The sequence below is a fragment of the Diorhabda sublineata genome, chromosome X (assembly GCF_026230105.1).
Source record: "Diorhabda sublineata isolate icDioSubl1.1 chromosome X, icDioSubl1.1, whole genome shotgun sequence".
In the NCBI taxonomy this organism is placed as follows: Eukaryota; Metazoa; Arthropoda; class Insecta; order Coleoptera; family Chrysomelidae; genus Diorhabda; species Diorhabda sublineata.
In genome coordinates, this window is record NC_079485.1 from 8,674,675 (window position 1) to 8,702,642 (window position 27,968).

Here is a 27,968-nt window from a genome sequence, read left to right on the forward strand (position 1 = left end):
ATAAAATCTGTCATTGTTGAAAAAATTCTATCCTTTTGTGTAATTTGCGTTATGTACAAGGGAAATTTATCTAATTGTACTGCTTCCCTTGTTGGTTTAAGAGTCACTTACCATGTATACATTAAAAACTCACGTATTCATATAAAGGTTCATATAGGGTGAGTTGTGAGAAATAGGCAATTTGTTCATTTTAAACTATTTCAATACATCCAAATTTTTCAAAAATTTTACATTATTTGTATTTGTTCTATGACTATAACTAAAGTCGTGCTGGGTAATATTCGATTTTTCTGTCGATCCATATTTTAAATGAGCTAGGTGCTCTTTAAACCGGATATTAACAGACCTCCCAGTCTCTCCAGCATGATTACAGCTAATTTCGTGAATATCACTCGTTTCCTTGTACTTTATCTTTGGGATTACCCAACAATTTTTTTAAGGTTTGTAGAATTTATAGACCAATTTTAAACGTACTCTGTTTTCTAATCCTTTTATATAAACCAGATTGAAAGGTACAGAGCAATTACAGTGACTTCCTCATAAAATTCCATTTTTTTGTATCTTCCAATGTTGGAAAATTAATCAAGCATGTACCAGAAAATGGAGACTGTTCATTTTATGTTGGATACAACGGAAATAATCAGCTGGGATTAACCTGTATGTGTCAGTATTTTTCCTAAATACATCAATTTGTAACCTATTACATCTTCTTAATTACTAAGGCATTTAAAATGGTAAATGTTCATATTTCAGGTCTCTTTCTTCGCATATCGTTTCGCAGACGGTCCAGTAGCCCTATCAGTAATTTGAACTATCATGTTTGTCAACTTTATTTGTTTATGAAGTCAAAGAACTTAAGTGACCTATTTCCACTTTTAAATAGCTCATTTCACTTATAAACATCCTTCATTAGTTAATAATACATTATTACCATAGAAACATTCCAACGTTTTGTTAGCTTCTTGGACACACTAACTTGAAACAAAACTTAACAGTTATTGAAGATAATTGTTTCACGATTGGCACACCAAACATGATATCGCTTAAATTGTCACTGCCTGTCTCAACACATGAGGAAATGGAATATACTATTTGAAATGGATGCGGTGTAAATGATTGCCACTATAAAAATAAAAATTTATTCCCTTCGTATAAGTTGTATAATATATTTTCAAGAACATTTTAATCAACTCAACGTAGTGAATACCTGATTTAAAAGGGTCGTAGTATTTCTTGAACTCATTCATTTGTTTGAGAAAACTTTGTCATCAAGTAGGTATAGTGAGATTTATCTCATCCTGCAGCAGTCATTGGGTTCAAATCTATTGTGCTGGTGCATAATTTTTATGTTGTGAAATTTCCACCATCCAAATGTGAAAAAAATGGTTATATATGGCGTAACTAAAAACATTTGAATGGTAACTTTAGAAATGAAAGTATTGTAAATCATAATTAATGTAAAAGGAAACATAGAGTCAAAAATCTACAATAAACATAATGATAGGCTCGGTAGTAGTTGTGGCACAAAAACAATTATATTGTTTGTGCCATATTCCTAGAAAACAGTGTAGTCGAATAAAAAAACTAGAGCGAAGTAGAGGACTTCACCAAAGGACCCGCATTTCTTAACATGTGGAAAACAATAATTTCACCTTTCTATGATGGAACAACTTTATGTATACAACAGAGAAGAAAAATAAGGACATAGATATATATTTCCAACGGAGAAGAACTACTTCTCGTATAATATTTGAAACGTTGGAGTTAAAGAATTTACTCGGTAAACATTTTTTATTTTTGTTAACCTCATTTCAGCATTGAAAAAATCATTATTTTGATGGATGACTAGATGTAAGGGAGCGGACTCCTAGAACTTGCATTACCAATTGACCATATATTATTTTAATTCGTATAGTTCATTTTGAAAATATTTTATATCAGAAATAATATCGACGTCGGAAAACTTTTTTCTGATTACCAGATTAAAATTTTAATTAAACTCGACAGGATACCATAAAAAGCCAACTTAGAGTTATGCGCTTCGGAAATTTTTGTTACTGAATCGTAAAATGAATTCCGTTTCATGATAAAGTGCAAATACGAGAATGTTAGAGCTACGACGGAGAGCGAGATGTGGGCCAACAAGGAGTGAGAGCAGAGAAATTTTGCCCAGGAGCAGGCTGGCTAGCGCAAAACCGGCATCGCATCCCTGTTCTATGAATTAGTCTTTTATCATCGCTCCTGCAATGCAGTCGTAATTTACTATTGGGGCTTATTGTGTATGTATACAGAAACGGGCATGTTGTTAAAAATGTGCACACATTCGATGATATTGCACTTTATAGAATTAAACAGCACTTTGCAGCATTAACATATCAATACTTTTACTGCACTTCTAAAAACTGTCTGATATGACAATTTTGAATTAATCACACAAATCGCATTCGCACAAGTAGATTTTAGTCATCACAAGTACGACAGTCAAAATCAAGGTAAGGATTTCATATATTTTTATTAGAATCTGCCGAAATCATCTATAGCAAAAGCAGAATCGTATCCAAATACCTCCGTAATAATTTTATTATCCATTTTTCAATTTTTAATTGTCCACAAATTTTGAAAAAAATATATTTCTGGATTGATGTGCATGAAAATATATACCTATGAATATTAGAATGAGAGTATCAGAGTAAATCAATACATTTTATTGAGTATTACAATTAAATTGAGATGAAGTTTTTTCATTAGTTTTATGAATGAAGTTATTTCCATAATTCAAAATGATAGTAAATCCGAGATTGAAACTATATAAGTAAATATATTAAAGACATGAGTGAAAGGACTGTATTGGTAGGTGGTGTGTTAAACAAATGAAATTTCTTCAAATAATAGTGGATGTAAAATGTAAAATTAATAAAATGTACTAGAATAATAATTGCGGTAAAATAGGGGACAAATAAAACGAATTATATAGAGTTAATACACAGAGGATAAGAGAATATTTTTAGCTATTTTAACATTCTATGATTATTAATTGATATGAGAGAGTAAAATGTATGAAATACACAAATAAAGGATGGACCATAACAAATACTCGATTTTATCGAAGAAGTCCTACTCAATTGTTTTTTTTATATACACCGGCTGAATAGGAATAGGACGTTTTAAACTAGTGAGGTAGTGACAAACAATAAAATACAGACGTACTTAAGGGAATTTTAAAGAAGAAATTATGTATTGCAATAAAAAAATTTGGTAGAACATAGAGAGAGTAGATGAAACTTGGTATATACAATATTATTTTTACCCCACATCCTGGATTCCAGTCACACTCCTTATTACATTGCGTAGCAAAAATACCTTCTAGAATCCTGTCGTTAGTTTTTTTCTCTCCTATTATATTTAAATTCTCCTCTACTCCTTTCAACCACTCAGATCTAAATCTTCCATACCTTCTCCTACCTACCAGTTCTAAATGCAGCATTAAATGAAGAATCTCGCGTTCTTTTCCATTGTTCCTTAATTCCTTTCACTAAATCTCCAACTTTCAATTTTCACGGTATTTCATAATTAACATTGTATTTTAGATCTTTGTTTTGTATTCCGTGACTCACAAATATCTCAAATTCTCATATTTTTCATCATTCTTTTATCAAACTAACTATTTTATTTTTCTACTATTTCTTTTTGCTGCCATATTTTCAACTTCCTTTGTTGATACCAATAGCAGTTGTCTTGTTCTTTAACTCTCTAACTTTAACACCAATTATAATATCGTACTGAAGACTAAAACTAGAAATATGCATGTTTACGGTAAAATCTCCTCTGTGTCAATTTTTTCTTTGTTTTCTTCTGTTATTAGCACACTAAACTTTGCATGGTAATAAAACGGCGTTTTTAACATTTTTCACACTATAAATGACCAATGTGCGTTAGAATCTTACTTTTGATATAAAAGCATTTTGTCGTTCGTTTATGAAATATTTGAAAGTATCATCATCTTTAGAATTATTTGAAAACGTATTTCAATTGAACGCATTCGAATCCAATATCATATTAAAGCTCTTTTGAAAGCATTCAACCCCTTCAACCTTTCAAATGGAAAATGTTTGAATGGCCTCAGCATAGAAATAAATACAACGGAAACGCTAATATCGTTTGTTTTTATTGCCCAACTTCTCTTTACGCTTAAATACACTTTTCATCGATCAATCAATACGTTCAAACAAAAATAGAGCGTATTTTTAGAATTTCATGGAAACTGCGAACCTCTATTAAAATGCCAATAACGTTTGAGCGGATTATCTAATTGAGATTATCGTAATACCTACCGTCGAATACATATAAACCGGGATAGGCATAATTTGAAAGCATTTAATTTGCAACATGTAGGCGGAGTGTATAAGTAACAATTGCTTTATAAAAATAAAGTATAATGATCATTTCTAATGTTGATAGGGACGTAAATTGCTCTTAGGTAATCGGCTTACTTGCATATCGAAAAGGGTCGCTACTAATAACTTCTTAATTCGTCATCTGTGTTTTCTTGAATACCTACATGCATCTATAGAAAGGCAACAATAGGTTAATCTTTATAGGGCATATATACCTCAAATCTGAAAGTGCAAGTGATCGTGGGAGAAGTTAAATTGTTTGCGTACACTATGTTTTCCAAAACCAAGGTCTTAAAAAGTGGAGGAACATCATAGAGTTTTTTCTAAAGAAAGTTGCATTGTACAACAATTGTTCACACTATTGGAACGGAGCACTTGTTATCCGGGAGATAAGATATGGCGGACAATCGCGAAGCATTCGTAAAGGAAGGGAGCAGAAAAGCTATTTTAAGTGCATGTAAGAGGAATGAAAGAGAAGATACCAATACATCGCCTTCAAAAATTATTTTTAGAGGTTTAGCAATAAATTTGTGACCTCTTACAACTACCGATGTTGGCAGCATTAGAAAAAATATCTATAACGGTCACCTTTCCGGGTCCTTTCTTAAGAACATATATGAAGAGTACTGTTCTCAGTTCACATCGATGTTAACCAATAAAGGTGAACATTTTTTGTTTAACAATATGGAAAAAATTATCATTATCTTTACATGTGAAAGCAACAAAGTGTTTCGTCCGATATAGATATATGAATATTTTTTTAATTTTAACGGAATCCAAAATTGTTATTATGTATAATGTACATAAGTTGTCTTTTAAAAATTGCGTATAATATACAATATAATTGAAACCCCATTTTATAATGTAATATGTCTTTTTGAGACTGCGATAATGTACTTGGCATCTAAGATATTTAAGGTTTAAATATTATTATACAAATGTTGCTTTAAAATAATCAACTAGTCAAAGTAAAGTGCCCCATTTGTTTTTCTTTTTGGTCCTATTAAAAAAATTTCGGCGAACAATTTACCTAGATGGATTAAATCAACCCTTAAATTCCAGCGATCAATTTACACGTCGGATTAGTGGATTAGATAATCTTGACGACGAGTTTATCACCGCCGGCTGATAGACACTCTATAAAAAAATCAATAAAAAAGATTTAGGATTGTTTTTTAAAAGCATTCTGTTCCTTACAGAACCATCTGTAAATGATGAAATTATTAAAATGCGTAATACGATGTTTATACAAAAAAATTCGAAACCGTGGGCGACAATTTACTGGTGGTGGGTGGTTTATTGAACAAACTGAATTTCGGTGAATATTGATGTTATACTAGTGGGTGTTGCACGAAGATGGGCGGAATTTGAATAAAGGCAACAACAAACAATGCGGATGATACTATTTAATGAAACTTGGCATTTATTGAAAAACTTTTGAAATAATGTGGAGTTTGCGACTGAAAATTATAGAATATTATTCTGGCTAGGAAATATTCTGACATTGTAGTCTTTATACATTACAATCATATACTTCTCGTTACAATGGGTGTTCATTATTTCTAAAAAGAAGAAAGTTAAAAAGACATGTCATATTGAATAATTTGAATATTTGGAATTTAACAACAAATAAGTTGGAGCCCATACCACACATTTATTGGCAATAAACTAGAGGATGTTGATAAGCTCCACCGCAATCTTGTAACAAGTTTTATTTGTCCCCCCAAAAAATGAAGTAGGGATATACCTAAACCAGCCATTCAATTCATACACGTCTACATATCAAGCTCTTTAAAATTATTGAATAATTTGGATGAACTTATATATATTTCTATTATCTCTTCCATGTTCCTAGTAGTTATTATGTTACAGTTGTTTTCTATATGGTTAGTCGCTAATTACTCATATTATTCGCATCAACGTTTTAATTTCCATCTAACTATTACTATCTGTTTTGTCATTTATTCCAAAATTATTATGTTATCCTTGATACCTGGTGCATTTGTAGTTTTGGTTGAATGTGAATCTGTATGGTAATTTTTTGTCTCCTGTTTAAAGTCAACAATTTGCTACCAGGAAAAAATTACCTCAATAAAAATTTCTGTTTTTAATTCTTTTTAGTGAAAAAACAAACCAAAACAAATTTTGCTCGACAAATGGCATTTTGATCCGATCAAAGTCCTGACTATGGCAAAGTTATCCCTTTACTTTACTGCTAATTTTTACAAAATACTCATTTTATACAACTAACCTAACCTTGTCCGACGAGATTTTGAGGTGATTTCGGTTGTTGGACGCTTTAAGGAGAGGCTTCTTCAAAACCTTTGATTGTCATATGCCACATGCCACTGAAGTGCCAGTTTTAACCACTCTTAGGTAGGTGTGCTGAAGTGGCGGATTCGTGAGCGATCTCTATACTTGTGCCAATATAGGCTCATTATCGTACTACAAATAGATCTCTATTCAAGCGAGGAGTTCTTTCTCCCTTAAACCAACCGGAATGTTCGATGAACTTAGTTATTTATCTAAATTCGAGAAAAGAGTTCATTTAGGAAAGTATGGCCGAGGGCATTATTTTCTTCCTATTACTGACAGAGGAAATGTTTTACCGTTCTGCGGAAGTTGTTTGAGCTGAAAAATAACCGGGAAGTGCGAGCTGCCAATAGTCTGTGTTCCTTAAGTATATCTATTATTTTGAACATTTTGGGTCTATTCAAATCCATCGGGGTAAGGAAAAGTGTGCTCTTCATGTATTTACGCCTACAGGTTTTCACCGATGGATCCAAGATTATGGAATGGATGTGTCTTCTCCGCAAATTTTGCAATAGAGATTCTATTGTAACCGAATTATCGTATTCATAAAATCTCTAAAATATTTAGTCTTTTGAAGGCGTTACATAAATAACTAAAAATGATTCGCTGAAAAATTTTTATCTGTTCTTCATATTTTTGTATTTTGTTTGTTATTTCCATATTTTTTTTTCGCTACACTTGTTCCTAGGTATCTTAAATTTTATAATGTTTCCATTTTTATTTATCTTTCTTTTACTCAGTTCTATCAAGTTTTTATGGCTTATTCTTATATATTTCACCGATTGTTTATTTGTAGACCTAATTTCAATGCTTAATCAATTCTATCATTCTGTATTATTTTTTCAGTAGTTTTCTTGAATAAACTTGCAAATAGTCACTGTTCCTATTTTTCTTGTTATTCCTTCAAATCGTGTTTAACTTTTCCAGTTAGGTATCAATTAGGTATCAATTAACCATAGTTTAACCATTTGCATGATTGTCAATCCTTTTTTTTTCTCCAAATTATCAAAAATCTTTTAGATTACATGTATATTTGAATTACTTAGAGTGGATCCATGTCTAGATCATGTTACGTTACGTTTCACTTTTCATGTTTAACGGTACGTTTTCTTAGAATATATACTACTATCTTATAGAATGTTTAGAAATGTTATTCTTCCAAAATTATCGCCATTATTGATAAGTATGAAATAATTCCAGTTTTCCACTCTTCTTGAATATCTCATTATCCTTGCAAATAACTTCTACTTTAATCTCCGTTGCAATAAATTATTTAATGGAGAACTTTGGCGAATATCCATTTTATTTATTTTATTATTATTTTTTAATCGATAGTTTCCTTTTGGAAAACATGGATTATCAGAATAATCATTTATGGTTTTATTGTTATTTTCAAAGCACATGTAAATTTTCGTCTGAGTTTTCGAGAATTATCTTCAATAACTACTAATTTTAATATCTAAATCAACATTGAGGTTAAAAATGAGTTCAACTGCTTTTTTAAGATTTCGCTATAAATTTCGTTTTAAATAGAAGAATGAAACTCATTCAAAATTGAAAAGATCTTTTATAAAGTATCAACCCCGGAAATTCCTCAAATTCGCAATATAAAATTTGTAGGAGCCTACTTCAACGATGAATGAATAAGATGAGGCGTGGGCTCGAGTGACTTGGGGGTGGTAGATTCGTCAATCCGAATTTGCTTATATATTACTACTAGGTGTAACGAATAGATATAAAGTACAATAGCTAATGCCTTATATAATATGAAGACAGTCGAGTGTTTTTTCACAGGCAATTTTGAATAAGACGCTGTCATCAGGAAGTAATGTATAGACATCATGTGATAAGTAGAGAATTAAGTGTATAGCATTGGAGAATACATACTAAAAACTGGAATATGGAATTTGGATAAAAATATTTGGAGATTTTTATAGACTTTGCAAATGCTAGGATCCGCAATCACCTGATAGATGATCTTGGATCATAGTTGCCGAAAAGAACTAATGAAAACTGATATAATGCATTCAAACGTGGCCAATTTTTACTTCAAAATCTGTTGCTGTGCCTCAAACCATCTAATCAAAATTTTTCGTGAAAATTAAGCGTCTATTAGTATAAGTATGACTAGCAACAAGATAATATACGATCATTTAGGAATAAAAAAATTATCGCCACTGGATACCGCACGACCTGACCGATGAAATTTTGGTAAAAAGGTATATCATCTGCTAAATACAACATCTGTATATGTGATTTATCATGAATCCACGGAAAACAAACAGTACTCAGCTGTGTGATTCTTTGATAAAATCCAGCAAAAGTTGTCTGTACAACTGTAACTCAAGAAAAACGTAAGATTCACAATCATTTGTTTGCAAGAAGGAGGAATTGGAACAACATCGAATATTAAAAAAAACTGATTTTCAATACAAGAAGAAGCTGTTTTTGCGTTAAAACGGTATATTTTGGAGCTACCTCAGTCGCAGTGGAAAAAGTACTTCGAAAATTGGTTCATAATTATGGGAAATGTATTACATAATCATAATGGAGGATATTTTGGAAAGTAATGAAAGTAGTTTCAATAATAAATACTTGTTTCTTCTTTGTTATGCCAGAAATATAAATAGCAACCCTCGTACCTGTCTTACGTGAACGAATTTTCAATTATATTTCATACCAGGAAACACTAGAGACCTCTATACCCTTTATACAGCTGTTAGGCTTCAAAGTTTGTAATTCAATAATAGTTTGAATATTTAGCGAGAATAGATAATTAATGTTAATTATGATAGAATATTAACCTGTGTGTGGATGAAGAACACCGACTAATTTATCTTTGTGAACAATGAGATACATTGAGTACATTACCTAATATATAAAATACATTTTAGAGAAAAGCAGTTTTTTTTAATTTTGTTTTAATTATCCAACGAACTAACTATATGCTAAGAAATAGGTAATAATTTCATGATAGCTCTTAATTTTGCTCCCGTTATTTGTATGGATTTCACTGGTTAAATGCACATAATATATCAAGAGAATATACAAGATGTAAAAAATAATTGGGAAATAGTAGTCCTTAGAAACGTAAAAGAAAAACAAAGATGTTTTATATTCTGATTATTCATGTTATTCTGTGACAAAATGGCTTGAAACAAATATATTAAAGTTACTTGAAGGTTCCTTTTCAGACTCTTGACAAATTACTTAAGCCGATAGCTTCTCAAAGTAAGTAATTTTTTCTATGATGAAATAGTTCATATGACAAATTTTTAGTAATCTGGTTATCCCTAGGGGCAACAAGTTAGAATTTTATCGGTAACATATACACCCAATCTCTTTAAAAGCCAAACAGCATCAATGAAGGCTAACACTGCAAGACTTACTCGGCAGACGTGGGTCATGAACACCGAGTTCACCTACAGACGCTCAGAACGTCAATTTATCGGGACTACTATCTTTGAAGAAATGCAAGCCTGTAGAAACAGCAACCATGGCACGTCTTTCGCGAGCTCTACAACTTACAGAAGCTCGAGATCAATATCCACTGACATCTCCGCACGGCAGGCACCACTCGAACTACTCGAGTATAATAGGGTTTACCCTCTTGTGCTTGCTTTTTTCATAAAAACAATAAAATTAGAACGATATTAGGTAATGAATTCAAAAAATTGTGTACAATATGAAAATCGCTGTTCATCGAAAACTATTATTTTATCTAATCGTTATATGGCAGTAGCTAGCTGTGAAAGCTGAAATATTAATATTTCCAATTGTAATGCGGGTTCACACGGAGTCGTAAACTGGGCGAAAATACTGCTCGTTCTGGCTTCGCGTCGTGACCAGAAACGAACCGCCGCCTAACATTTAGTTGGCACGTTTTTTATTTATTTGTGTTTTTATTGTGTTTAATCATGGCTAAACAGGAAAGTGCAAAAATTGTGTGTGAACTTTTAATTAATGAATTACAACGTTTGAAAAATGTTGAAAAAATAGAAACGTGCGTGGGTCCGTGATTGGATAAAAAAACGAAATACTCTTGGTGCCACAAATATATTATATCGAGAACTATCTTTGAAAGGTCAAAGTGGTTCTTTTTTAGAATGGATCCAAGTCTATATTCATATTTGCTCAGTAAAATAAAAGTAGCGATTCAAAAAGAAGATACCAATGATATTGGCGATTCCAGCAGAATCTAAACTTAATGTCACCTACTTCACATTTGGTGGATGTTTCACGACTAAACCAGTCGTGGTCACTCCAACATGCCGGAGTAATTACGACCGATCTATTTTTGGTCGTTGACGACTCCCACTACAACGACTACCAGGTCACACCATGTAGTGATCACGAAAAACTCTCCTAATAGTAGTATTCTCGTCCAGTTTACGACTCCGTGTGAACCTGCCTTTAGTGTAACTTAACTATGTGAGTTATTGCAAGGAGAAGGTTACCATTAGATCACAAGCAATATAGTATTTTATAAAATGTGAATTCATGGGTTTATTTGGAAATACTTGAAAACACATCTGACAGATTAAGTGTTGATGTATTTTTAAATGTTTTACTTGAGATATAACCTCAAAAAATGTCCAATATGCCTCATATGACTGCGATTAATAAATCAAATTCAGCATCGATATCTGTGAATGATATCTGATGTGATAAATTGACATATTCTAAGAGCAGAAACTTAAGATAAATTAATATGTGCATTATGTTTATGCATATGTAGATTTTGATACATTGTAGGCTAGTTTGACTCTGACCGGCATCAAGTAAAATATCTCCTGACGAATAGCACAAAACGAGCGAAAATCAAAAACTGATTTGTCCTTTTAGATCTTCAAGAACCATACTGATGATCACTTAACTGTGAATATATGTAGGCGAGTGTGTAGATGCTCGACTTAAAATCAATCAACTGTTGCTTTCAAAGCTTTTCGCCTTATCTGTGACGAACAGCTTGACTAAAGAAACGTACTAGCTCGCAATCTAGAGATTTTTTACACTCATGTTTTTCACTTCAAGTGAAAGCCATTATTTTTTAGTTTGTTCACACTTAATGAATTCAAAAGAGGTCTATTATTTTAATTTGTGAGCTGGAATAGGTTAACTTTCTTCAATGAATAAGTATTTGATGAAATAGGTCATTACAATTTGATTATATTATCCTTTTCCCAGATAATTTTCAAAACTGAGTACTTTCAGGATTTAACACATTTATTATCTTCACTCTATTTTTATAGAGACCAAAAATCCACTATCTATTAAGACAATTCTAAAATCAAGAGTAAGAAAAATCATTAAGTAGCATGTACAGAATAAACATTATGTAACGAAAATTTGGTAAATGAACTTAATCCAACATATTGAATATCTCTCGTAGACACTTGATGAATAACTTTGTGAAAGCTATAAATAAAGAGGTTGAAGAATTTATGTACCAAATAAGTCTTTCTCGAGTAACACCAAATTATAGGAAGCATTTTTTATTTAGTTAATTTAACGCAAGAGCTTGGAGTCTTTTTAATTATTTGTAAGTATAGGGAAATATTCAGGAATATTCACAAATCACCGACATCAGGAATTCAAAATTGACTTTTTAAAATCCCATTAATTATTTTCTCCTGCAATTTTTGCGCTGTCAGCAAAGAGTTGGATGGAATACAATAAAAAGGTTCGCATAATGGTGAACGAATAAATAATTTTAATGAACATTTATAAAACAGGTACCTGATAAATGAATATACGGGGAATATCGATTAATTTCAAGCAAAGGCAATATGAGCTTTCTTAATGAAACACGATTGTTTGAAATACCAGACAAATTCCTTAAAATCGTTATAAGGTAAAAACAAATTTGAAATTATACTTCAGAAAAACAATATATAAAAGAACATATCCCGACTGACTGATTCATAATCGCTCAGTCGATTTTACGCCCTAAAGGGGGTTGATTTGATAATGGAAATGAACACATCATGCTAAAGACTAAATGACTAAACAGGGCAAAAAAGTTTGAATGTCTGTCAACTTTGATTAGGATCTATTGATTTAAAGTGCTGTAAAAGTAAGTTTGAGTGTTTGTGTTGTGTTGTGTTGTGTTTAGGCTAAATAATGAAAGGAGTGAATAGAAGAATGAAACTTTAATTTATCAATTGGACTTGAGATTGCTACTTTATCATTTCACTTTATTGCCTCGCATCCTGTAGACTTTGAGAAGTATGCAAAGCATCAACAAATTACAATATGGCTTCCGTATTTTCATCGGTACATATTTCCTCCCATAAATTCAGAAACTTAGTCGTGAATACCAGGTACTTTAGAAATAATCACAAATGTTTCTTAAATGACGTAAGTACGCACTAAGGAAGAATTTTTCAAAAATTCAATCCCTGAACGTGATAAATTGGGGTTAGAAGCTTATATCACTTCAAACTCACAATTAATTATCTTTATTTATAGTTAATGTTTCAAAACTGGAGAATGTGTTTGAAGAAAGAAACTTTATTTTTCAAAAATTATCACAATTATTTTTTCAAACTAAACTCTAAATACAAAATCTAGGTTTACGATTACCTATTAATAATTTATACGTGATTATCGTTGAGAATTGAACAAACTCCGGGAGCAGAGCCTCAAACAACAGCTAATATAATATAATAGATAAATTAATCTAATTTATAGGTAAATTTGTAGGAAAATCGAATAAACGAAATTTTCATTTAAATTGTATAGTTAATAATGAATTTATAATTAACTCAACAAACGCTCTGTTATGTTTGAACTACAATCTCCAAAGTTTGCACGAAATACGAGCCAAATTATTCTTGTTTTTACATAGAAAACCAATATAAATTTTGATAATGTAAACTAAAAGTTATTATAACTGAAGGTAACTCAATTTTCTGGAATGAATCCTTACATAAATGATAAAATTTGCATTTAGATAACTTTCTTAATACACCTTCGTTGTTTTACGAGGATCATTATCGCAATACAGGGCAGAATTTCAGCTTTCAGCTCCGTTGTTGTGAGAGTTAACTATATATATATATATATATATATATATATATATATATATATATATATATATCGATGAAACTCATGAAAAGGTCTATTTTATCTTTTCATTAAATTGGTGAACTATTCTAGAATAACAAGAAGTTTCTTCTCGTATACAGAACATTCATGCGACTTTGGTCTATTAAATAATGTTTGTAAAGGCCGCAACAAATTGTTACAATTATATTCATTGTGTACTCAGACAATAATGCTTGCATGTACAGTGTTAATGTATAACAAGAAGTGAAATATAAAAAATTAGAATAATAAGGATTCTCATCATAATAAAGGAGTTCTTGCTGAACGATCCAAATGATTTGAAACATATATTCATTTTACCATAAATTTAAATTCATTTACTATAATTACGATTGTTCGAATATTCAACTGCAATTTGCTCAGTCTGTATTTTTTAATAAATGATAATTTTCAAGTAATTTTTTTAATTCGTCCCGAATGAATGGTTTCCTCCAAATGATTATTTCAGTGGTGAGGGTTAAAGATGTGGAAATATTATACAGAAAAGCACTCTTTACATCGCGACTACATACATTTCCATCGAATTTGGTTATTTCTAAGAAAAACTCAAATGTGTACAAAAGCCTTGAAGAGTATTTTCAGATATTGTTTGTGTGTAATCCAAAAGCTATAGTAATGGCCATGTTGACCGACTGGCTCAACTTAGCATTGGTTGATCTAGATGATCGCTGTCTCGATTTTTCAATGGTCTTTGTATAATGACTGAACATCACAGACCAACCCTGCTGTGAAGTGCTAAGTTGATATACCAATAATTGACGGGATTATTGTTGCATTTAAAATTACTTTGTTTAACATTTGTTGTTTAACATTTTTTCATAAAATTAGCAAATGATAGTAAAAGAATAAATCGAAATGTATAATATATTTTAGTTGTGGAACAACCTACACAAAACAGGACGGTTTAGTACATAATCCTCTAAAGCTACTTTAATGTGATAATGCTGGCAAACTGCGTATGCTCACGTAAAGATTAAAGGGATCCGAAAATAACAGATTCCGATAAATTTCACAATTTAGCAGAGACCTATTTTAATCAAAGTGTTTGAGACCTCTTTGACGAAATTAATGGTTAATTTTCTTCACGGAATGTTTGAGTATTTATTAATAATATGGATACATAATTACAACAAAAGAAATAACGAAAGATATTTAATATGATAAACGAATTCTGGTCATTCCGTTTACTTCTAGGGAAGTTTAATATATGAGTTGTGGCTATTAAAATGCGAGACCAAAGCTGTAAAATATTTTATTCTAGCTTCATACATTCTCACTTATTATCTGCAAACTATTGAAACTTCTTCCTCTTAATACGAATTTCACTTCTTAGCAAATAAATCTAGGTAATAAAGCAGAAAGTATGACACCGGTATGCCGAACTATACTTCTTGACAGACAAGCAAATCACACAGCGCTCTGTCGTTCTGAAGAACTCATGACGTGTTCTTTTATAGTTCTGGTCGTTTTCTGTAGATATAATGTTAATGTTTGACCGTCAGGAACCTAGTCAATGTACAAACCTCACGAATATCGAGAAAACAATTATTATTGTTTTGAACTTGATTTGCTCATTCAAGTATTTTTAGCTCCTGGTGAAGATGGTTTGCTGGTTTTTAGGATTAAAAATAAAAAACCACAAATTGTCACATGTTCTATATTTTCCAATAAGTTAGGTTTATTACCTGAGGCAATCAAAGTATTTTTTTGCGAGCTTCTTGTCATGTGACAATTTTAGGCCCTCAATTTTTACATCGTAAAATCATCTTTGCTGTACGAATTCTCTATCGATTTAGCTAAAGGTGAGATAGATTCAAAGAAATGATTTGTTTAGATATTTTCATCAGGAAGAAATCATCTTGAACGTCTTCTCGACCAAATTTATAACGCTGAAGCCACTCAGAAAGACCACATCGGTGTTTAGAGTTTCCTGCGGTTTTTCTGTATCGTAGTGAACTCTTTCATCAGCCAAATAACCGACGACAGGAAATAATACAGCCACAACTCCACCCGAACTTCTACCTAACGTCTAATTGTACGCCTCAAACACTGACTAAGTCGTCAGGCCATTGATTGAAAATTGAATTTTACGCGTGATGATGGACGGTACAAACATGATTGAAACAAACGCTCTGATACATTTATTTATTTATTTACATAAATTTACAGTTTTTCCAGGTAATTCCCCTCAATAGCTACATATTTTCGCCACCTCTCCGAAATATTTTTAATCCGTAATCGCTGTTCGCTTTGGAATGCTCCTACGTTTCAAGCGATAAGCGGGTTTTACGTGTGTTTTCAGAAGGTTAGAGTAGGATGCAGAATTTATGGAACATTGTGTGTTTAGGAATTCAACGTACAGCACTCCCCATCGGTCCCACAATACAGTGCAAATAATCTTATTCGCGTACCTTATTGTCTTCGCTTTGACTGACGCTCCTTCCTCCTTCTTCCTCCACTCTTTAGACGACACCTTGCTTTCAGAAATATAATAGTGTACCCATGTTTTGTGTGTATTCGCGTTTGTTTGTTTAATAACGCCCCCCCCTCGCCTCGTATTGCGTCATCAAGTGGTGACAAACTTCCAGCCGCATGAATTTTTGCTCGAAGTTCAACAGCTTGAGACCCTATCGCACCATTATTTTGCGATACTGAAGGTGTTTGTGGACGATAGATTCTACACTACCAATACTAATGCCGAGTCCCGCCGAAATTTTTATTCCTCATTTATTCATCATACATTTCTCCAAAATTAATTGTTATAGGGGGGGCAGCTAATAAATAATCAAGCCACGGACTTCAAAATATATAGGTGCGCCCTCTACAGCATTTGTCTTGATAATATTTGAGCTACTCTCGTAAACAACACTGATACGGATAATAATAAGTCTACGGCTATACTCATTTGTTTGCAATAGAAAAATACACTGCAATCGTAACAGGAATCCAGTTAATGGTATTGGCGCACCTGAATTTTGTACCTACCTATAACTATATATAAATGTCACAGGGAATTAGAAATAGTAATATTATAGAGAATAATTCACTGAAAATACTGCTCTTTAGTAGAATACGTACGCAGAGTACGGTAAGTAGAGTAACAAAAATTACAATTGGAATAGGCGAAGCTCTGTTCAGCATTGAACTCTTAATAAAAAGCTCATATGAGCTACTCGAGTTAGGAGTAATTCTCTGTTGTAAGTAAATATCAATTTATTATTCGAAGAACTTATTTTGTTACAGATGCTGCATTTTACAACTACACTTACGTTGTTAATATTCAATGAATTGATATCTTTAGCTCTCGCCTTACCACATAACAAGGGCACGGGAGAAGTAATAATGGCTAAGAATGGAGTACAAGCAGAGCCCACGTGTGAAGAATTGAAGGCTATGTGGAGATTTTCTAAAAGACAATCCAGAGCTGCAGAAATAACCAATGAAATACCAATGTATAGAGATCCATTCAGAGACAACGTATGGACTCCTTACTTTGCCACATCAAGAAGTATTGGAGGGTAAGTCTTGATTGTGTAGTTTGTTTTTGACACACAATTGGTCAAGGATATAGAGCCAATATAAAAGCCTGATTGAAATGTGATTTTCTAAATTCTGCTTGTATTATCTGAATAGCATTTTAAATGTTTTCGGCGTGTCTGTTTTCTCGTCAACAGCGAAAGATGTAATATACTTTTTGGTTTTTGAATAGAATTGTATCATTTTCTGATAAAACTTCAGTTATTTCTAGAATGCAGAATCGTCGGAATAATCTAATTAGAGATTTATTCGAAACGCTATGACTCGTCGAACCGCTACTGCTCTTATTTAGGTACAAAGTTATATAACCGTGGGCGGTACATAGCTTCACTGAACTTTGAGAGTTTTGACCGATTGATGAAAATTCGCTTTGAGAACTTCACATATGGTTGAAAGCATGTGTCTACTGTTATTTTCAAGTTATATATACATTTTTTATATAATAAATTGGTTCGAAACGTTACGTGAAAATGTACTTTTTATGAATTCAATTGCTTAGAATAAATATCAGTTTGATATAACTGAGAACTATCTTAAATAAATTTTGAATAGTTTACAATTTATCAATTTTCTCTAATCATTGTATGATATGTATAAAAACGATAGCGTAATCAGACGAAATCAATAGCGAAATATTTCATCGAAGTTTTAGATTATACTCGAAGTGAATATCCTATAAAAACAATAAGCAAGCGTAAAATGTGTCTTCTTTACATGCCTTATCTTTGCGGCTTGGAATAATTGATTGTAGTTATCCCAAACTATTATCTCAAATTCCTTCCATTACTTGGTTTTCATTATTACAACATTGCATATTGTTATTGTCATAATTTATATTTTTCTCGGTATGAAATGTGCCTCAAACTTTTTTGATGTTCGATCTTTGAGTACTTTTGGCTCTTTGCCTTATCTCTTCTTAGATCATCAGTATTTCCTTTATGTTGACATTTCAAATCCTTTTAACTTATTCGAACACTATTTGTTCAACGTCAACACTTCCACTCTGCATTAAAGAACAAGAAAACATTTTACTCGAATATTGACCTTCTCAATATTAAGGTTAAATTCCCACCACATATATTGATGCTTGATGATTGATGCTTTGTGTGAAACGATATAAAATGTTTTGTGATAACCTAAAAACAGACGATCGTAGGTTTACCCGTCGTACTGAAGTAGTCCCATATTTCTCCAAGGAAATAATCATTGTTAAAATCATTCCATTCAAGTAACGTTGACGAAATATTGGAGGAGCTACGATATATAGAATTTTTTATGTTAACGAAATGCAAATTAGTATTCAATTAATTCCATTTTATGCATTATTTTAGACAAAAAATAGGCCGTTACAGAAATCAACCAATTTTTGGTACTATTGTTCACAATCCACCATACATGAGAAAACAAAATTCTGCTGAGAGATATAAAGCATTCGAAGAAGTTGCTAGACTATACGGTATGCCTGTAGCTGCAGAACCAAGACGAAAAGTTACAACGTTTCGGTTGCCCGGAGGAGGACGAATAAGAACTGTTGGGATTCCTCCAGTCCAAGGCAGTTTTCAACATTTGAAGGTAAAAATTGTTTTTCGCATTTAGGGTATTATCGAAATTTGATTTTATCTAATGAACCCAATAGAATTCAAATATTAAACATTCTCATCTTTTTGGATGAGAACCAAACGGTGTTGGTACAATACATTTTGAGTGTATAATCAGGAATCATTTCTGATAATATTTCTTGGTGATTGTTGAGAACATTTCTCTTTATGTATAGATTTTTCTAATTGACTACAGGATCTCTGTTTATCGGTCCACCCAGTACATTTGTTTTCATATCTTCACATTTATGATTATAGTCTATATATTAATTCTTGTTCCCGATTGTCATAAATTTTATAGAAATGCTCATTTAAATACGATATTTTATCTGTTCTGATGCCTTGGGTTATATCATTTTTATAATTATAGGGAGTTCATTTGTTATTGTATTTTTTTGGTTCATAATTTATGTTTTATTACTGTTTTTAAGTCGCGTTGAATCTGATGATCGGAATTTTTTTCATCAATAAGTTGATATACTCGTATTTTCCAAAGCAAAAAGACAATTCTACAATTTCATATATTCAAATAATATAAACGATTGAATCTCTAATTATTTCACTGAACAATTGTACGTTTTACATTGAATTTGATGAAACTTTAGAGTACTTTTGTTTTATTTGTCATTATCTTCGTTTCAGGAATTAATTAAAACAGAACGAGCTCGTGAGCTGGAACAACAAAGAGCGAGTGAGGAGGCAGCAGCAAGAGCTGCTGCTCTCAAAGATATGACAAAAGGAAAACCAAGATTGCACAGGTAAGCGCTATAATTGGATGCTATTATTCAAAAAATAACACAATTAACTCCAAATCGAGCATGTGTAGATAATTTTACTGATAACTTTGTTGCTAAATAAATACACAAAATTTTAAATAAAGATGGAAAGCCCACACATTATTCAAGAACTCTTCTTCAGAAGTGTTCGCCAGACTTTGATAGTACTATTTTATTATTGATACTGAATGATTCAGCCTTTTGAAGCTCTATCTGTGTCAATAATTCTGATTACACTACGCCCAATATATGTTTCGTACAGTTTTTTTTTTAATTTTTAAACATCGATTTTGTAATATCTTAATAAACAATCTGCTATAAAAGTCTTAAAGGCCGAACTGATGTACTTTAGACTCAAGTCGTACTTGAACTAGTGAGTCATGACTGGAAGGCTTAGCTCGTTTGGAAGCCAGATTACTTAGGCAACAACGGGACTACCAGTGGGCCCATCACCTATTCTTGGTGTACCCGAAAGTGTAGCTATCTCATCTCGGAGAAGTCTTTTCGCGGGACAGTCTCTGCGGAGATACATAGATGAGCCTGGTATGACTGGTCTTGTAGCCAAACACGGCTATCTAAGACGCCATCTCCATACTATAGACAGTGAGAAACTGCAAACTTGATCGGTGGGTGAGTGCCGAGCACTCACATATGCGAGGTTTAAACAGATGAGCAAGTCCTGCAATTTTGGTCAGTCATGTTAAAAGGTTCAAGCCAAGGTATCTGATTAGCTTTTCAAAGGATTTGGGTCTTTGGTAGTTCCAAGTGGGACCCGACAGGCCTATCAGAAGACCTAGATGCACAACGGACTGCCTCAACTATAAACAGTGAAAATAATGAAGATAACAATAACATATGTGTTAACTACATTGAAACTTTATGTTTATTTGTTCCGAGAAGTTTAGAACAGATTTCAACCATTTGATATTTTGCAGTTATTTGGATGGTTATGAATACCTATCTGATGAAGCGAATTACGAGCCTAGCGAATATAACACACCAAAACCGGGACTTTTATCATTTCCCGATCCCTTGGCTCCAACTGCTAGACATATGAACTTTAGAATGACACCGGATTACGCATATACCAGAAGTGGAGGCCGTTTCAAAACTTACAAACCTACACTTTTTGATGCTCCATTTCCAGTAAGTGAATACATAACTTTATTTTTTTCAATTCATTGAAACACAATACTCTTCCGTTCAAATTTATAGATATAAGACGACTGCCCCATATTATTCATTTAAAAGTGGAATATACAATGAATTAATGAAATTTGTTTAGATACAAGTAACTAGTTCACGAAATATGGAAGATTGAAGTTAAAAACTAAAAAATTTCAAATAACCTAATAACCTAACTATAATTATTGTGTTCTCACTCGAGTTCTCACAACTTCCAAATTTTTCAAAGCGCATCTTACGGTAAGTGGTGATAAAGAAAGGTCCGCATGGGGCAAACGTCCGATTCGATTTATCTATTAAGATTGTGGTTTTTATTTGTTGTTGGTTTTTTGGGAAAATGAGGTGAGTATTTTTCTTGATTTTTATATAATTATTGCCAAAACGATTATTTTTGTTAGTCTAAGTTACCTTTTTCAAAAGTTGCATGACTCATGCCAAAATATCATATCTGTTATCAAAGTTCATGCAACCGAATGTTTACGATGTTGGATCTTTATTTAATGGGGTAAATGTCCGCTAATGAGCATTTGAGTAAAAATTCATCCCCAATTGTTGTCCTATATTTAGGGCCCCAAGGGGCAGCAGTTGGTACATGAGTAGTTGACCCAAATTTACCTCTAAATCCAACAATTTTCAAAATGAACGACATTGAAACGATTAGTTCGAAAGCAACAACTGTGTATGTTTATCCTCACATCGTCTCAACAATTTTTTACTCGATATACTCAGGTTAGAACAAAAGTTGATTTTGCAATGGAGTATTCACATTCTTTTCTTCATTCTGCTTCGTTGTTTGATTGAGGGTGAATCCACAATCTGGCGACACCATTTCGATCTGAATTTGAAGATACTTGAGTTTTTCACATTTAATACTCAATAAATATCATAAATTTAGGATTAATTTTACTTAGACAACTTCTCTATTTCATTTATTTTCTTTTATTAACGAAATAAAAAATTTTTTATAATAAACAATAATAGCAAACAATAAAGCATTTTCTTGTCTGACTGTCGAAAAAGATGTTAATTTTTGCTGTCGATTCAAATATTCATAGGTCGTTAATGAATTGAAATTTATCGTTAACGCAAAAGTGAAATCAACTAAGTTAGCTATAGTGCACATAAACATTCGGTTTATAATTTAGTAGAGTTAAATTTCCTAATGATGTAATTTAATTTATTCAACTGACATACTCTAAAAGAAGAATATAAAAATTATTTTTATAGGGCTTTGAACTAACATCAATAATAAAATTCTGGAGGACAAAATTCGTCTATGTGGAAAACGTGAATTTCGTTAATTTCGGGAAATGGGCCGGCTCTTTGCTGGATAAATCAGAAGTTATGACATGCGGATTATATAATTTCCAATAATATCCCCCAAAACATTCATAGAATTCCTTCCGTAACATGAAATTATTAATAACCCTATCAATATCATATTGAGAATGTAGAGAGGGATGGTGAGACCTCACACCATAGTTATTATGCTAACTCAATTTTCTAATAAAGTGGATCTCGTAATTACCATATTTTTTTAATTGCTGATAAAGGAGTGAAACGGCTTCAAAAACTAGACTATTCACGTTGACATCTTATACATTGTCTTCTATTATTCTTTTTGATATTGTCTACTCAATCATATTACCCCAACAGATTGAATATAAGACGAAAATAGGGCGAGTGTTTAATAACTTGATTGACGTCATAACTCAATATCGAGTTTTGAATGTAGCGTGGGATCGTGCGACAGGCTATTAAGTTTTTAAATCTAAACCTTAACTTCTAGCACGCCTACTGCGTAATACAATAAAGTAATTAGTATTTCCAGGATTTTACACCGGAAAGTACGGTTATAATTAATAAATAAAAATTACGGCAATTCCAATAATTAATAGACATTTTTATCTAGATATGGATACGCCGTTACGATAACAGATTTGATGTATCTTTAATGATGTGAAGAATAGCTGCAATATAGAGTGTTTTTTCAACCAGTAGTCAAAGAAGGAAATCTGAATCATTCCACTTTAACTTTCATATTTGAATAAAGCAAAATCAATTTAGAATATTCTAGTTTGGAAATCAGGTTACATCCCATGTCCAATATATTATTTTCCACCCTGTAGATCCTGCAGCATAATAAATGTTCACGAGAATATTAACTAGTTTTTCTTATTTCTGTGTCGGGGTAGTTCCCCGACACATAAATTAGTTCTTTCCTATTATCAGTAGAGAATTTTTTCGACAGTTAATGACATGGGCTTAGAAATGAAAAAATATTTTGAAAGTTTTGAAGAAATCTGAGCTGTGAAGTTTCAATGTTATACAATGTTTTCTTTTTGATTTTTTCTAATATTGAATATAAAAAGTTGTACCTATATTGACCATAAGTTGAAGTGTGTACAAAAAGTAGAGATTTTCAAATTATAATTTATCGCAACAAAACAATTTTATGAATGACGCATCGATTTAATTAATCAATAATTAATGGAATTAATAGTGCAAACAATGCTTGAAACTAAATAAATTTTAAAATTGATTCTGTTTATAAGGCAAGTTGTTTTGACTAAGAGTAAGAAAAAAGTTAATATGAGAATAGTTGCTCACCAAATATTGTCGTTGTCTGAAAGGGATAATTTGCATTATACTTGGCGAAAGAACAGTCATTAACGTTGATAATAGTTAGTTTAACCAGTTCATTACAAATATTAATTTTCCCCATAAACGCTTTGACAATGCTTTTTTCTAGTTTTCACTATTTACGTCACATGCGTCAGATTTAAACCATAAATGATATATTTATTATTTCCTACAACTGCCTGTTTTATTTAAAGTCATATTAATTCAATGGGATTTGTTCTCAATTGCACGGTAGCAGTCGTAGTCGTAGTAATCATTTCGTCCACAACATACACTCTCCATATGTTTTTGCGCATCTGCGTGATTTAATACGTCATTATATTTTTATAATCAAACCGATCATAAAGTTTTAATTCACGCTAACTACTTGTTGGCAATGGTTCTAATAATATTGATGGTAACCTGCATTATAATTACAATTACGGAACCTTAAGGTATAACATCTAAAACTTCTAAATATTTGGAAAATAATCCGTTTCACGTCCATTGTCGATGGGAAACTGATCGAAGTAATTGGATCAAAGCCTTATGATATGAACCTTTCTACTCTAGTAGATGAATGCGATCAGTTGACCGTTTTTTTTTTAACTTTAAGTTGTTAATTCCCATAAGATAGTTATCTACGGTTCATTCTCATGAGGAGAGTAATTGACAATTTACTGGTTTTGGCTTTATGACGCACTCAGGTCTACATTACAGTAGCTCCGGAAGTCTTTGAATTAGTTGAGAATCTCCTATATTTTCCAAATTTCATCCCCAGCTATTACCACTTGTTTTCAAAATTTCAAAAACATTAACAGAACATTCGCGTAAACGATTTTCTTCAAATAACTTGCAGTAAAGTTGTTCGCATAGGTTGAACAATCTTTCTTTCGAGACGAATTGAAAATTCTGAAACATCGATAGAAAAACTTTGTTAACCTTAACAGGAACTATGTTACAATTTTTGTTGTAATAAGTCATGGATGGAGCAAAGGGATGAATTATGGAATACTTGTCAAATGCTGGACTTTAAAACAACAACATTTGCAGCGTACGAAAAATTTGACTGAACTATTGTAAATTTCTCGTTTAAATATATGTATTTTTGTTTCAGGACGGCTACAGTGGTTATCTACCATAAGCATCTGAAGTCAATATGTTAGATATTATGTGTGTTATACCACCCTCTTTCACATGTTCTAGCAAAGATGACAACCCGATATGTCATAAACTTTAATATATGAGGTATCGATTACAAAATGCAAAGTTATAAGGAAACAGTGTTAGACTGATTAACCCAAATCGTTTTGTTGTTTAAACTCCATATTTGTGCATAAATATTTAGTATATATTTATGTATTTTCTCTATGAACTGATTTAGAGTTGATAGGCTTTTTCCCTAGCTTCAGAACAAAGATTGAATATTTTTGTAAGTGCCAGAAAATGTGAATGCAAACTTCTCAATGACAAAAAATTAAATTCTAAAATGGCTACAGATAAATTAATGTTTCAACATTGAGATATTTGCTATTCAAAAGTTTTTCCAATATTGCAGTAAATAATGAAATCCATTATAATACTTAAAATGCATAAATTACAAAACATTCCTTCAAATATTATCTGGCAGTTATTAAAATAATAAAATATTTTTGTAGTTCTTCATTTTAGGTATTAATTATCTGTGACTGATCAAAGAAAATTCTCAAGTCTGGAATATATATTTATAAATATATAATATATGTACAAAATGTATTGGGATAGATATATTTTCAATTTATATTATTGTTTAGTGGAGGCTGGATAGACTAATTTGAGTGGTATGAAAAATATTTTTATCGCAATCCATTTTAGCTTTTGTACAATCATAGTAATTATTTCCACTAAATAAATTTGTACGTATTAGATTATCACGCCTTGAAAGAGCTATGTATTGTTAATATTTTGAAAACTCTAAAAAAAATAGTTAAAAAAGTCCAAATTAGTAAATTATACTCTAGATTCTTTGTATTCAGTCTTCCATAAAAAACTTTTATGACAAAAAGACAAAAACCTACGAATTTAGTATTATTTGCATTGCATACCCAATCATTTAAAATTGCTATAAATTTACTTCACAACCAATAAGTACCTAATTGTAATTTTTACAAATAGATCATTCAAGGTATCTTTGATACACGCTGTATAAATATCAATTTGAACTAAAAATAGGTAATATTACATATCTTCAACTAAACGGTAGCTCCAAAATTAAAATATTTTAGAGTAGTGTATCAATTAAGGAGACATACAAATTTGACGTAAAATTAATTGACAATAAGCAAGAATTTATAAGAAGGCTTGGTAGCTTTATCATGTAATGAACAAATCCAAAACTCAAAATATACAAATTGTTATTCTATTTTTATATATAACATATATACAAGTTCAGTTAAAACATTTAATATAAATGAAAGTTTTAATGTGTCCCATTACACCATTACCATACCATGATCGTGCTAGGCCGAACTTGGCCGACAAAAAACATTATCTGCTTTACAAAGTACGACACTAGTCCCGCAAAGCCATTCCATCACCTACCTACATAGTAGCGTACCATGAACGGAACAAGCACAGTGTTCCAACTCTCAAAAATTCATTCCCTTAAAGCCCCAATCAAAAACTCTTAACACTTACTAGGGATTCCCCCTAAAAAAATTTATTATCAATATAATGAATAACTACATATTTTAAATAAATAATATATTAAAAATAATAAAATATAATTAAGCAAATAATAAATTTCAAGCAATAAATAAATAATTCCGTTCAGCAACATCATTCTTTTAAATTCTTTATTCAAAAATTATCGAAAACTTCAACAACAACAAATCATTTTCTTCAGATTTTGATTTCTCAGGGCCTATTCTGTAACACCTTTATTTTTGAATAATTTGAAATAACGAAAAACAAATATTTGATACCTTAAAATGTCCCATCTCAAATTTTCCCTCTTAAATTTGGGGGAAAAGTTGGGAACCCTGACGTAGCGGCAACAAGTGTCGATATTTAGCTGGTGCTGGGATGAGTATGCGGGTATTAGCGATAAGCAGTGCAAAAAATCTAGATAATTATTTATTAAAATATTTTAAGACAATAAATGCGGAGTTAAAAGTATCGATGTTTCGATATTAATACTGTCCGGATCACGATTACTGAAAAAATTGTAAAAATACTCGAACGAGAAAAAACTTGAACAAATAATAAACAGAAAATTATTACTTTTCTAGCACTACTCTTAGGTTAACCTGCTTCTATTATCTAGCACAACACAGAATAGCAGCCGAAGCAACACAGATGATACTGAGGAAGCTCAAATACTTCAAGGCGATTTTAAAGTGAAACGGCGTAAAACCCCACGAATCTTATTTCTGGTTATTGTTAAAGTTCCTTAGGGACACTAACAGAACTTTGAGATTCTACTCTATTTGTGCTATGAGATATAAATTTTTCATGCCCACACCAAATGAATGAGTCGTTAGGTTCTGCTGCAGCTTGGATTGACGTTAAATCTAAAGAATGTTGTCTTCTACGTTTGTGGTCCTAGCGAATATCACCCATTATCTTTGTGATAGCTTGGGACATGAGAAGTGAAGATGTAAAATGGAGATGTTCCAATCATGGGTCTAATATTACAGCTGTTAAGAGAAAAATATTGGAGGGGTGGGAATATGTCGGTTTTTTTCGTAAAATCTCCTAAAAATTCGGATAGACTTTTTTGATTTGATTTTTTATTCCTTCAGTCGCTTCTTCAAAAACACCATGAAGAGCAACGTTTTGAAATATATGAAACTGGGAAGTTGCAATCATATCAGATTTTTTCAATTGTAGCACTTATACAAAAACTCGCACTCTCTTGTGTCTTTCAATTTATAAGTTATATATGAAACTAGCAAAATATTGCAATAATAAGGTATATACATAAATGATACGAAGTATAGAGAGATACTGGAAAATATAGAATACGTTTAATCAAAATAAATGAATTTCTCAATAAATATTATTGTTTTCAATAAATAATGAGAAAAATATGTTTGGTTTTAGGAATTTTCGAAACTTTAAACGATGAATATACCTTGGTATACCTTGGAAACTTGCGTCAGACAGTACAATTGTAACTGTTGGTGTAGTAGTATTATAAAGGAACGTGTTTTGTGGAAAAAGAAATGAAAAAGAAAGTAGAACGTATGCCATTGCTTTTCATGTCTGATCGTTACTTGGTCATGGTATGGTACGTTGTAGTGTCCAGACACCACATCCACGTAGATGTTAAATGTGACTATAAGATGTGCGATATATTTCTCGTATGCACGAATCAATAGTTTAATTTATCTTACGCAGCAAGTTCATTCAATATAATAAATTGTAATTAGAAGAGAGTCATAAGTAATGAT

At 31.7% G+C, this 27,968-nt stretch overlaps 1 protein-coding gene across 1 annotated transcript; it reads left to right on the forward strand.

Annotated features, from left to right (window-relative positions):
- Positions 1 to 2,220: 2,220 nt before the first annotated feature.
- Positions 2,221 to 27,752, forward strand: LOC130451717 (uncharacterized). The gene is made up of 6 exons (XM_056790917.1): positions 2,221 to 2,492; positions 17,061 to 17,335; positions 18,686 to 18,926; positions 19,595 to 19,710; positions 20,664 to 20,874; positions 24,653 to 27,752. The coding sequence occupies exons 2-6, from the start codon at positions 17,061 to 17,063 to the stop codon at positions 24,677 to 24,679; spliced, it is 870 nt and encodes a 289-aa protein (XP_056646895.1). The 5' UTR covers positions 2,221 to 2,492; the 3' UTR covers positions 24,680 to 27,752.
- The last annotated feature ends 216 nt before the right edge of the window (positions 27,753 to 27,968 follow it).